This window comes from Callospermophilus lateralis, chromosome 15 (genome assembly GCF_048772815.1).
Source record: "Callospermophilus lateralis isolate mCalLat2 chromosome 15, mCalLat2.hap1, whole genome shotgun sequence".
NCBI classification, from domain to species: Eukaryota; Metazoa; Chordata; class Mammalia; order Rodentia; family Sciuridae; genus Callospermophilus; species Callospermophilus lateralis.
The window spans coordinates 59,949,666-59,963,638 of record NC_135319.1 but is presented as its reverse complement, the minus strand read 5'-3'; the positions used below and the strand labels follow the sequence as shown (position 1 = coordinate 59,963,638).

Genomic DNA, 13,973 nt, shown 5'->3' with positions numbered 1-13,973 from the left:
ACCTTGCAGGTGAATAGCATGATTATAATGGAAAGAGGTTGTATGGGCTTTGGGTTTGATAAAGCTGGAAATCCCAATAGGTTTTCCCTCTTCTTAGATCTCTTATCTCTCAAGTGTGGATAATTTTTGCAGTAAAGAGTTGGGTTGAGGTTCAAGTGTAACTATATAAAAATGCCTAGCACATGATGCACGTACAAATGCTCAAAAATGCTAGTGGTTTCTTCTTCCTTTCAGGATCATAGTTAGGCTTTAAGCAATGTGAAAGAATCAGCAGTGGTGATGAATGCTAAGTAATTTTGATATCTAATGATATCAGAAATTTGCATTTATTAAGCCCAATCCCTAAGGTACCCACTGGTGACCAAACACACTATATTCCCATGCCTCTGGAAGGTGGCTATCAATGGAACAAGTAATCTGGGAGCTGTAGAAGGGCAGCTGTTAGAAATGTTCCTGAGGTACCAGTATGAGGTACCAGTATGTTTGGTGAATGAACCTGTGTTCATTCACCAAACCTGCGAAGAGCATCTACTAGGGGTTGGGCACTATATGGGCAACTGGTACCCATGTGGTCTCAGTCTAAGAGGACTCTAAAAGGAGCCACAGGTACTCAGAGCTACAGTATTATAGTGAGTAGTTGTGGTGGGGGAATGGTCAATGGAGAGAGTGGTCAGAAGTTTCTGAGATAAGTCAGGAGAGCCTTTACAGAGAAAGTATTGACTTGAGTCTTCTGGCTATAGCATTTAATGGTTGATAGTTTTATTAAATCAAGCACAGTGCAAGTATATACATAACATTTTGGGGATAACAAGAGATTGAACCCAAGAGCTCTTTGCCACTGAGTTATATCTCCATTCCTTTTAATTTTTTTTTTTTTTTTGAGACAGTCTGCTAAGTTGCTGAGGCTAACCTTCAACTTGGGATCCTCCTGTATTAACCTCCCAAGCTGCTGGGATTACAGGCATGTGCCACAGCACCTGGCATACATGCTCTATTTCTATACTAAGTGCCCTTATGAAACAGTATAAAGAGTGCTGTGCTTGAATTGGTCATCAGTAGCTGAAGGTCCCAGAGGGGGCTGTATAACCTTCCATCAGGTAGGCTCTGCCGCTTGGTGCAGGTAGTAAGGGTTTTGTTTTTATACCTGGACAATTTCCTAAGGCATGTGTTAGATCTGGAGTATCCTAGAACATGAGACAATTTCCCAGAGTTACTTTTGGCTGCCTATCTAAAAGGAATCCTGGCTCTTTTGATGAGGTCCTTCTGGGGGACTACTTGTATCTAAGGAATAGTTTGAGTGCCAGAGTTACAACTTTTTGCCTTGAGGTCAAGAGCTGCCTAGGATGCAGAATGCTTATCTAGACCAAAAACTTTGATCACCTACCAGGTTCCTTTCTATTTCCCCCAGAAGATACTGGGATGGCATCTCCTTTTTTCTCTCTGTTGGTTAAGAAAGCAGCACTTGAGAATGATAGATGGCATCTAAATTCCTAAAAACTGGCTAATCTGTTCATTAGGGGGTTATGAGGTAAAAAGCAGGTTAATGATTATTCTTTGAAGAGTCCAAACCATAAATTTGCTGCTGTGGCTATTAGTTTTGATGATTAATAATAAAACAAACTCCTTATACTATGGAAGAGATAAATATGAGTTATAAACCACAAACTAGTTTATTTCTGATACTGCTAGGGCACTGTACTCATTTAGTGAGTTATGTGATGCTTAAAATAGAATTGCTGACAGTAGGGGATGGGTCTGAGTTCATTACCACGACAACTAACCAGTTATAGTTGTATGTCAGTGGACCTGGGTTTAGCTGACTCATCCTGGCTATTGGGATGAGCAGGGATGTTCCTGCTTGTTGGAGAGAGCAATGCTCAGTCCTGATGGTTCTGCAGTATGCAAAATGTTTTTCTGCTTCATGCAAAATGAAAGGATTGTAAGATTAGGGAGAGAAAATTGGTGACTTTTCCCTGAAGACCCTGGGTAGGAGTTTGAAGGGTACTAAAAAGAGGGAAAAGGAAATAAATAAATGGGGAGGAGAGGGATAAGTTGGGGGTGGTATCTGAGCTGAGTCATGTGCTTTATGGTAAAGAGCAAATGGATAAATGGCAGGGGAGGGAGTGTTGGCTCAAATAGTTCTCTGACCTGACCACCAGACTGTACTATTGCATTGTATTGTACTTTGAATAGTTTGGTTGCTTTTTAGACCTGCTTTGAGATGGACAGATGAAAATGAAGCCACTATGCAGTAGGATATTCATGTGATGCAACGTTTTGTAACCTGAGGAGGTTACCAGACAGGGATAAAATATAGGGTGAGATGTTCAAAATGATCTCAAGACATTATTTATTGGTGGATGAACATCTAAATACTAAATTGTGGTCTAAACTGAGAGAATTCTAGAGCCATAGGGAGGCTAGGTCATGTTCAGAAACTTAAAACCCTGGGGTTTGATTAAAAAGTGCTCTTTTAACTGGGTATGGTGGTGCATCCCTATAATCCCAGCTACTTCAGAGAATTGAAAGTTTCAGGTCAGCCTGGGCAAGTTAGCAAGAGCCTCTCTAAAAATAGAATTAAAAGAGCTGGCAGGGGGTGTAGCTTAGTGATAGAGTACTTGCCTTTTATGAGCAAGACCCTGAGTTCAATCCCCAGTACTACAAAAAAAAAAAAAAAAACTGTTATGAAACCTGTGTTTTCTCTTTTCTATAATTAAAGATACAACAAAAATGCCCCCCACTTTTAAATTAGGGATCGAATCTAGGGTCACTTTACCACTGAGCTACAATCTCAGTCCTTTTTACTTTTTATTTTTTTATTTTAAGATAGGGTCTCGGGGCTGGGGATGTGGCTCAAGTGGTAGCGCGCTCGCCTGGCATGCGTGCGGCCTGGATTTGATCCTCAGCACCACATACAAACAAAGATGTTGTGTCCGCCGATAACTAAAAAATAAAATATTAAAATTCTCTCTCTCTCTCATGGATTAAAAAACTGTGGCATCTATACACAATGGAGTATTACACAGCACTAAAAAATGACAAAATCATGGATTTTGCAGGGAAATGGATGGCATTAGAGCAGATAATGCTAAGTGAAGCTAGCCAATCCTTAAAAAACAAATGCCAAATGTCTCCTTTGATATAAAGAGAGTAACCAAGATCAGAACAGGGAAGAAGAGCATGAGGAAAAGATTAAAATTTAACAGAGAAGAGTGGGGTGGGAGAGAGGGAGAGAGAAGGGAAACTGTATGGAAATGGAAGGAGACCCTCTTTGTTACATAAAACTACATATGAGTTTGTGAGGGGAAAGGGAAAAAAAAGGGAGAGAATTAAACCACAGCAGATGGGGTAGAGAGGGAAGAGGAGAGGGAAGGGGAGGGGGGATAGTAGGGGATAGGAAAGGTAGCAGAATACAACAGTCATTAATATGGTATTATGTAAAAATGTGGATGTGTAACCGATGTGATTCTGCAACTTGTACTTGGGGTAAAAATGGGGGCTGATAACCCATTTGAATCAAATGTATGGAAGATGATATGCCATGAGCTTTGTAATGTTTTGAACAACCAATAAAAAAAAATATTAAAAAAAAAATTCTCTCTCTCTCTCTCTCTCTCTCTCTCCCTCTCTCCTCTCTAGCTTTAAAAAAAAAAAAAAGATAGGGTCTCACTCAGTTGCTGAGGGTCTCTCTCAATTGCTGAGGCTGACCTTAAACTTGCTATTTTTCTGCCTCAGCCTCCTGAGTCACTGGGTTTATAGGAGTGTGCCACTGCACCCAGCAAAAATATATTTTTATATTGTAATTTTATACTTACAATATAAAAATATATTTTTATATTTGTAAATTTTCATTGAAATCTTTTTTAGCAAATAATGCTTTTGTATACCTGTTTAAAGAAGTGACCCACATTACATTTCTTAATATTTTTTCCTACCACTTGGCCTAATCTTATCCCTATTAATGGCCTTTAGTTTTAAGTATGATGAAACTTTAGTTTTCATATAGATCTATAATTAGATATTTCATTCTTTATTGACAACAAAATCATCAAATTGGTTTGCTAACATATTTTAATGCAGTTCAGTCAGAAAACTTTCAATTCTTTGAACAGCTAAAATTTAAACTTACTAATATTAAATTTACTCTTAAGTGTTTAACGTTAGTTTCTATAAAAGCAAACCTTTCAGAGCAATAGCAGGAAATAAGCGAGGAAAAGGTCTAGGCTGGAGTGAAGCTTCTTCATCATTTTGTTATGTTAGTCATTACCTTAATATGTATACACACACACACACACACACACACACACACACATACACACACATACACACGCATACATGATAGTGCCTGGGATTGAACCCAGGACCTTGTACATGTGAGGCAAGTACTCTGCCAACTGAACTATATCCCGAGCCTTAATATGTTGTATTTTGATAAACCACCTTAAGGGAAAAATAGAACAGGGCAGTATATTATACAAACATAAGATATTAGTGGGTGTTATGCAAAAAAGAAGGGTTCCATGGAAATAACTTTTGAGATGCTGAGATAAACAGTGAACAAATTTCTTGCCTATAGAATTCCTCAGAGTCTTTTCAGTATGTCAGTGGATACTGTGAAACTCCCAAGAAGAAGATAATCTGTAGCTTTTCCCAAATACTATTTGTCTGGTATATCAACAGTAGGGACCTGTGTTCCATAGAATGCATTTTGGGAAACCTTGAAAAGGAAAATTAGTACTTTCACTAAAAACTGTTGATTTTATTTATGTTATAGTTGTTTAGATTTTTTTAAAGGCTGATGTTATTAAAGTCTCGGTGTGGTATGAATTCACATATTTATATCAGCAAGCTTTGTGTTTGATTTTGCCTTTATTCCTAAAAAGATTTTATCTTTGGAGATAAACACTTACACAGAACAGATTTCTGATTTAAAAGATAAAATTTGAGAAGATACAGAATTCAGCCCAAAGTAGGTGTCCAGGTCCTCAGGAGAGCTTCCATAGGAATACATACTTAAAAAAGAAACTAAAGAAAAACTATTTTTGTATTTTCTCTTATAAATGCTATGGAAGAGAACATTGCATTGTGAGCTATGAGATAACTAAACCTTTCAAGCCAAAGATCATAGACCAGGACCCACAGGGTAGATCTAGCACTTTGTTTCACTTATACAGTGATTTTAACCATTGAATTAGTTCCCAACATTTTAGAATCTTGATGTTTCACATAAAAATATGATTTTATAGCCACTCTTTAAGAAAAAGGACAACATTCTCATAAAAGGTAGCTAGTTGCTGGAGCTCAGAAGTGCCTGGTTCCTTCAGGAGTGGTTTCCTCCAGTGTATCACTGCTTGCCTGCTAACAGTGTCCTGGTGTCATGGTGCATTTATTCTACAGACTTTGAGCTTGTGTTGTAAGGACATAGCATGGCCAAAGGGTATGTGCCTCCCAAATGATATAGCAGCACCTCTTCCTAAAGTCACCTTTATAAACAAATGTAATTGGGTTGCTCCAAGAAGGATTGTTGGGATTCTGTTACTTCATTTAGGGGTCTCTTCATTATTTCTGCATGATATCACTACACTTGTCCCCAGAATGCTGTCTTTTACTGTGTAGAGTAGGGCCTCTTTGACAACACACTGGATGAGTCACTTCAAACATATATACATACAGAGCTGTCCCTATGTATATAAAAGTTGTGTGGCTGGGGGAAATTTATATTGAATTAGGACAAAGTTCTAACTTCATTCATTCTGAAAAATGATTATTGAAGAAAAAATATAATTGAAAAGCAGTTCTTTTATTTATACTTAGTCTTTTCATAGAATATTTGTATCAGCTTATGAAGTATATGATATTATAATACAGAAATAGACATAAAAATCAGGATCATGCTGGGAATGTAGGTCAGTGGTAGAGTTCTTATCTGGCCTGTCCAAGGCCTTGGGTTCAATTCCCAGAATCAGCAAAAATAAAATAAAAATCAGGATCAGAAAGTATATCCGCAGAGTAAGTCCAGATGAGACATTTGTATCTGGCCCTGAGGTCTAAAGCTAAACCTAAGAAGATGAAGAAATATGCCTTATGAAAAAAAAAATTTCTTTTTCAGAGAGAAACCCCAGTGTAAGTGGAACTTTTTAAGTCTTAAGTACTTTTTAAGTACCACCTTGTAACTTTTGCATACTGCGTGTATAGAGGGTGCTCATGTTGGCCTGTGCTGACATTTTTCTAGTTCTGTAGAAGTGCCAGCTTTTGAGCAACAGTTTTCTGGTAGCAGCTGGGAAATACAAGTTTTGTGACTATGGTTAATAAGCATTGTGTCTTGAGCCCTCTTGCTGTATTTTTATCTAATCTGTAATACCAAGAATATGGTAGAGGAGAAGGTTGTGTGTGATGTGATGAAGTGAGGGTGGAGGGAGGGAGTGTAGGGGGAGAAAAGGCAGTGATGGAGCTCTCAGCAGGAAGGTGTGAGATCTTCTGCAGGGTTCCTTTGAACAGTGGTAACCTACTGCTATTACAAAAGAGTTTGGTTTGATTAATGAAAACAGATCACTATGGATACCCCACAGCAACTGTTTGTTTGTTTTTGCTGTGGGGTGGGATGTAATGGGGACTGAACTCGGGGATGCTCAACCATTGAGTCACATCCCCAGCCCTATTTTTTATTTTATTTAGAGACAGAGTCTCACTGAATTGCTTTGCAGCCTTGCTTTTGCTGAGGCTGACTTTGAACTCACCATCCTCCTGTCTTAGCCTCCTCAACTACTGGGATTAAGGCGTGCACCACCATGCCTGGCTGTTTTCATTTTCCAAACAAAGTGATCCATGACCAGCTGAGTACAGTGGTGTGTTCTTACAGTCCCAGCTACTTGGGAGGCTAGGGCAGTAGGATCACTTGAGTCCACAAGTTCAAAATCAGCCTGGGCATCTTATCAAGACTTTGTCTCAAAAAAAGGCAGGGCGGGTAGTCCATGACAAATCTCAATTAGCATAAAGTAATTGGAATCACCTAACTGGGTCCCGAAGTTGCTTAACTGCTTTATTAAGAATAAGACTAGAAGAAGAGAGGATTCTTTGTAGAAAAAGATAACACTCTTTTCCTTTAATTTGTGATATTGGAATTGTTTTTGTAGTACCAGGAAATTATCATGTTTTTAATTAAAAATTAGTAATGGGGTTCTTATGAAGACATTTAAAAGTGATGTTTTATAATGCTGGTGAATCTGCCTTTGTGGTAAATATCAAGGGAATGATGATTTAGCCAAACACCAAATTTTACAAGGAAAGAGCTGGATTTTTTTTCTTTTCATTTCATGCAATAAAGATGGAACAAATGTTTGAATGTTAAGAAAACTGCAGACAGTTCCAGGTTTTCAGTCTAAGGAAGAAATTAAGCTTTTGTGGCTTCTGACTGACTGGTAAGGGCAAAAATGTCATAAAAAGCAAAATATTGGGTGAGGATGAATTGACTAGCTTCTTAAGGGATGTATAGACTGTTTCTAAAGAGCAATGCCAGTTTTAGAGTGAATACAAGGCATTTTGAAAGTGTAATTGGCAAGCTGAGCACAGTGGTGCACACCTGTTATCCCAGCTAGGTTGGATCACAAATTTGAGGCAACTTAGTGAGACCCTATCTCAAAATAAAAATAGCTGGGTGTGTATCTCATTGGTAGATCTCTTACCTAGGATGTGCAAGGTCCTGGGTTCATTCCCCAGAACAAAAAGAAAAAAAAAAAAAAGAAAGAAAGAAAAGAACTGTGTAAATCTTGTTTAGCAAAATCAAGTGAATTAATCAAAATTGGATGACACTCTACATGCTTCATGTTTGATATCTCTGATAATTCCTTGCTAACTTGATGAGTGTTAATCTAAGTTAAATCATGTTGCTAAAAGATAAGTACTTTAAATTTGGGAGGTTGATAAGAATTAAAAAGCCAGACATAGAGATAATACTTAGAAAATATTTCTAATACTCCTGTTCCCTTCCTTTTAAATGGGCTCTTAAAAAGCTAAATGGTGTACTGTGACAGGTTGTAAAGAGACCATGATATGTTAAAATGAATCTGGTTCAAAACCCAAAACCTGCCAAAAGGCTGTCTTTAAAAACCAAAAAAAAAAAAAAAAAAAAAAAAAAAAAAAAAAAAATCACCCATGGTTTTCTGAAGGTTTCCTGTTATGTGTCTGAAATGTTGAATAACTTCCCCAAGGGTTCTACATAAAGTCACTTCCTGCAAATTACCTAAACTAATTAACTGGATTTTGTTTGGGTCCTGTATGTTGTAAAATAAACAGATACGGGTTTGTCTTTAGTCATCTTATTTTCATTTGGGGTTGATGGAAATGAAGTAAGGACCAAGTAAACGACTTTTTTTCAGGTGCAAATTCGACCATGGAACCTAAGTGACAGTGACTTTGTAATGGATGGTTCTCAGCCTTTGGACCCCAGAAAAACTATCTTTGTTGGGGGAGTTCCACGACCCCTTCGAGCTGGTGAGTGGAAATAGTAACACCACAACAACAAAACCAACAACAAAATCCCCAATGTATTTCATCCTAACAATGTTCTAGGTTTCCAGTCAGCTTTACACAATCTCCAAGAGAAGGCCGTCATGTTGTTTTTCACTGAGCTGATTTTTTCACAATTATTTTCTCCCCAAATTCTTTATTTTTTTTTATGGTGCAAGGGTGAATTTCATTAAACCATCATGTTTCCTATTTAACTATGTTTAAAATATATATGTGTAAAAATACATATATATATGTATATATTTGTAGGGTAGCATTCTTATGACAGTTTGCATTGCTATGTGTGACAGAAAAAGAAGTCACCTACCAGAAATCTGTCCAGTGTGTCTGTGTGCCTACTCACTGATGAGCCAGACCACTGCTGGAAATAATATTCCTGAGAATCAAACTGAATTCTTCCCAAGTGAGATAGATTCCTATTTTTGCTCATGGACTACAAGAAATGAATTATGGACTTTGGCATTTTTGTTATAACTTTATAAAAGCCTCCCTATTTTTTAAAAATTGTTTTTAATGATGTGATAAACTGTGCTGCTGAGATTGAGCAGAATCATAATTGCCTAAGAGCTTGAAGTGATGTGAACTGAAGACTTTAATATTTATTAAATCCAAAGACAAATCTAAGTAGCTGTGCATCAGCCTCCTGATAATCAATATTATTGCCAGTGGGATATAATAAATTTATTTCTAAGACTAAGTTTTTAGAGCACTTCGAATAAATGATTTTTTTAAAAAAACAAGCCAAAAATACAAGGTTCCATTGCCCCTACAGTTGCAGAAACACATTATCTCTCTGTTATTTGTAAGTAAGTAGACTTAGTTCTACCTAAAATATAAAACAAAAAGCAAATCATTAAAATTAAGTCATGAAAACAGAAATGTAAAAGATAATCTATAGTATTTGGTTCTATGACTTTGATGACTAATTTTGAAAGTTTCTGAACATTTCCAACATAATTATTCCAATTCCAATTCCAGTTCACACCTAAAAGATAACTTTAGACCTATGTAAAGATATATTCATAATTCCATTTTGAAGGACTTTAAAGTTATAATTATGACTATAGAGTTTATGATTTTACACTATTTCAGAAAGTCAAATAATTGTTGAGTCTTACTTCATTCTAATGGAAAACTGTGCCAAAACAAAGAAAGCAAAGCAGCAAAGATGGCCCCTCTTTATCTGCTATAAAGAATAACGTCTAGGAAGAACAAGCTCACTTGGGAATTGCAGTCCTTAGTTTCTAACTTAAATGTGCACTTTAAAAAAAAAATTATGAATGGTCATGTTGTGGAATATTCCTGACTTTTTCTAATGGATGTTATATTTAGAAATGGAGAGGAATAAAATATTTTTTGGTATTCTTTTAAATGCATATGTATTCTACAAATGGACTTTCATTGCTAATATTCTTGGTATTCCTTTTTGCAACTAACTACAGGTATAAATTTAATATTCTAGTCCCTCTCCTTCTTTCTTAGATGGGAATCTGAAAAAAATATTCTGAAAGAAAAAGACCTACAATTACAAGTTAACAAAACGGAATTTAACTCCTACATCCATGTTTAAGTCACAGAAACTCCAGTTTATAAACTAAATTCCCTTTTATATTACTCATCCTTTATTCGGTCTGTTTGAATGATTTGGAAGGGTATATATATCATTTTTCCTCCATAAATCCTATGAAGATGCATTTTCACATTTGCTCTATATCATTTTTCCTCCATAAATCCTATGAAGATGCATTTTTCACATTTGCTGTACTATCTCTCTGACACCAAGACACAAAATTATATTCTTTAACATTTAGTGTCTGCAAGATGCTACAAGTTCTAGGACTAGACAAGAAATATATTTAGTTACCTAGTCAGTTAGGGGATTTGTGGGTTTTGCCTAGAGAAAAGTATACCTTAAAGTCTGTAAGTCTTGAGGTTCTCTTTTTTTTTTAAACTAGAATTTTTTTTTTTGCCATAAAATTATTTTGCTTTCGTAGTTATTTGGGTATAATCTAAAAATCACTTAATCTAGTGGAAATGTTCCCCCATTGCCAAAAAATCCCATAAATGCAGCAAGTTTCCAAGTGGCTAGATCATCTATATTAGTGTCCTATATTTTACTCTGTCTCCCAGAATTTCCAGATTAGAAGCCATGTGATCTAAACAAAAGAGTTATTATCTGTTTTATTCATGTGCATAGAGTGATGTTTCTTTGCAACACACTGAGTTTTGTGGACTCTTGGAATAGAAGACTATTTTTAAAGGAATTCAATTTAACTTTGCTATAAAATCTTAAATCAGTTACAATGTAGTTGACTTGAACAATAAACATTTATTAAACATCCACTGACAAACAAGCAAGTTGCATGTCATGCCAAACTGAATGAACATCCCATCATCATGTTAAATAGGTCATCATACTTACAAAGTCAAAGATTTCAGAACAGAATAAACAATAAATGCATCAATAGAATGCTACTTTAGGGTTAATGGGAGGCTGATTTATATTCTTTGACATAATGATTCTTAGATCTTGTTTGAAGTACTTCAGTACACTTTTTATTACTTCTAGAAGGTATTGTAGTAATAAAATTCTAAAGTCTTAAAACTATTTTAGGCACTAAATCAACGAAACAGATGAGATTTTTTAGATGTTAACATGGATTTTCACATTATCCTGGCCCCCAAATTGTCCTTTACCAAGTCAGAGTGACTCAAATGTTATTACTCCAGAGTTATTCCTTTGGATTATGTGAGGATTTTTGTTAGTTTGTTTTTGTTTTTAATCTTTGAAATTTCCCCACTGTAAGTCCAGGAACCTTCATCACTAATAGTTATTCTAAATACAGCCTTTATCCCTCCAAACAGAAACTATAAACAGAAATACAGGAACAAGGCAACCTGTTTCAAGCAGTATTGTCCTGACCGAGTTTAGGTTATATCTTCTGGTCCTTTCACCAGCCCTCCTTTTTAAAATTAAGATTTTGGGGAAAAAGCACAGGTCTAGAAAAATTAACCAGAAAATGGGAAAATATCAAAGGAAAATCTAGATTTAGATGAGTTTTCTTACACCTTTGATGAATTTCTCTAGGTCATTTATGTTCTTATCATCTCATCTGTCAGTGACTGTAGCAAGCCAAAGATGAAGTATAGTGTTCCTTAGATCTTTATTTCTCTGTATGTATGCCCTACCTCATCTCCCTGCTGGGAAAGGCTGTACGTAGACCCACCATGCCACCTTGTGGTTAAAATTTTTACATTCTTTGGAGAGTTGGTACAGGGAAATGGTGCTCTACCTGCTGCCACCTGGAAGTAGTGCACATTGCCACTCTCCATTCAAGTAATATGAGCAATGTGTCTTCCTGAATGTCCATGAGAAATAGCCCTGTTGCATATCCACATGGTATTAAGACCTCTCCAAAGGCACACCTCAGCAGGGGGTCATGAGGAGACCATCAGGATAAGGGGAGAATCAAATATCTAGTCCCCACATACTCCCCCAGTTTATTAACATGTGTGTTTCTCTGATTCCAGCTTCTTGGCTTAAGCATCTGATTTGAGGACTGCTTTAGTGACCAGGCTTTGTACTCCTGACCTTGATCAGGCTTGAAAAGCCCTTGTCCTTTCTAATCGGAGGCATGTGAGCTGTTCTTTCACTTCACAACTTCCTTCCAACATTTTTTTGGACTAGGCCCTGCAGAACAAATCAATCTTGAAAGATGGTTTATCTGAACCCTTGGAACCTACCATTTGCTTGATCATCCTTGGATCTCCTATCTTTCCTGACTATTATTCTGATAATTGTTTTCTTTCTTTTTTTGCCCTACTAATATTCTTTGATGGATTCTGAAATTTCCTTCTCTAAGCTCCCCTCCCCTACTCTATTATGAGGATAGCTTTTCTGTGGGATGTTTTTTGTTTTGAGGAGCTGGGTCTCATGCATGCTAGACAATCCCTATTCCTAGCTCTGGGAGGTAAAACCTTCTGAGGTAAATATTCAGTGATACATGTCATATATGGGGAGAATATGTAGCATGAATTTTTCTAAGATTATTGATTCCACACATCTGTATAAACATTACCTAATTCATATGAATTGGGAAGCATCCCAATTTGTGATTTAGGAAAGAGGAGTATTGTAACCACGCTTTTTGTTGTTGTTGTTCTGTGAAGTAGTAGCAAGCAAAAAATCATCCTGTATCAAATTTCTCAACAGCAGATTTTTTTTTTCACCTAGTCCAAAGTTTGGTATGAAATGTCCCAAATAAACTCCAGATTTAATTCACTGGTTCAATTAGCTGCATTTGTCTGTAGGGCTAAGGACTTTTAATATTAGTATGTGGTTTTGCTCTTCCCTCACCCAGGGCTGCTGTCAAACTTTGCCATGTTAGTGACAGATTGAGAAATATTAGCATAAAGCCAAAGTAAAGCTGGGGGATGAATTGCTTTGTATGGCACAGAAACCAGGCCAGCTTGATGTTAAGCAAAGATTTATGAGTTGAGGGGAAAACAGCCTCTGGACAAAACTAAACACTGGAGCATCAGTCTACTAGGCAGTGTGCCTCGAGCTCTCCTTTATGTTTAATCTTCATGATAATTCCATGAGATTGTAAGCCATGGACTTTGCATTTTAGAGATGAGAAAGAGGTCACATGGAATAATTGGTCTAATGTCACAATAAGTGAAAAAGATAAGAGTCATTCTTTAGCTCTCCACACTTCAAATTACGGGTTCTTTGTACAGAAGGAAGCTGCTTTAGCAAGCTGAGATCTGGGATGTTGTCTCAGTAACAGTCACCTTGGTATCAGTTAGATTCAGTCTAGTTAAGCACTCTTTGTTTGACTTGGTTGTTCCTACCATCTGTTTAAAACTATTAACTTCCTAACATCTGATGCAGAATAGAAGCATCTGAGCATGTTTCCTTTTTTTGATGCATGTGAACTGTTCTTGTGAACCAATCCAGGAACTGTGGACTGGTCAAGTTCAATCTTCCTTTGTTTCAGAACTTCATACATCTTTGTCATCCTGAGGTACCCTGTGCCTCTTTGCCATGTGTGCTGTCCTTATTTCCAAAATGAAGAAATGGGGCTTCTAGATTCAGTTTAGAATGTGTTGATATTTCCCTGGGAAATCTTGGGTTCTCTGCCACTCCATTTGGCTCTCAGTGTCTCAGACTGGGTTTAAACTGTAATTAAATGATAAGAAATGACCCTGGGGTAGAACAGACTGGAGGAATTATGTTTTCTTCTCTGGTGAGTGAGGTCCTTTTCCATATTTCTGAAGTATCAGGAGCAAGTCCGAGAAATTATAATTGTGTTCAGATTCAACTTCAGAGACAGAATCACAACCCAGAAGAACTTGTGGGGGATGTGGTTTGCTCTACATAGCTGTAGTATTCTTGTTTCCTTCTTTAGTTCATGGCTCAAGGAGCTCATCACAAGAGCTACTGT

The 13,973-nt window shown here is 36.8% G+C and overlaps 1 protein-coding gene across 4 annotated transcripts in view; it reads left to right on the top strand.

The window, feature by feature from the left end:
• Cpeb3 (cytoplasmic polyadenylation element binding protein 3) overlaps positions 1 to 13,973 on the top strand; it is a 191,306-nt gene that overhangs the window by 151,550 nt on the left and 25,783 nt on the right. For all 4 annotated transcript variants that reach the window (XM_076835065.1, XM_076835066.1, XM_076835062.1 and 1 more), the window contains one exon: positions 8,376 to 8,490. In XM_076835065.1, the coding sequence (XP_076691180.1) occupies positions 8,376 to 8,490 (115 nt within the window). The remainder of the gene's footprint in view (positions 1 to 8,375; positions 8,491 to 13,973) is intronic.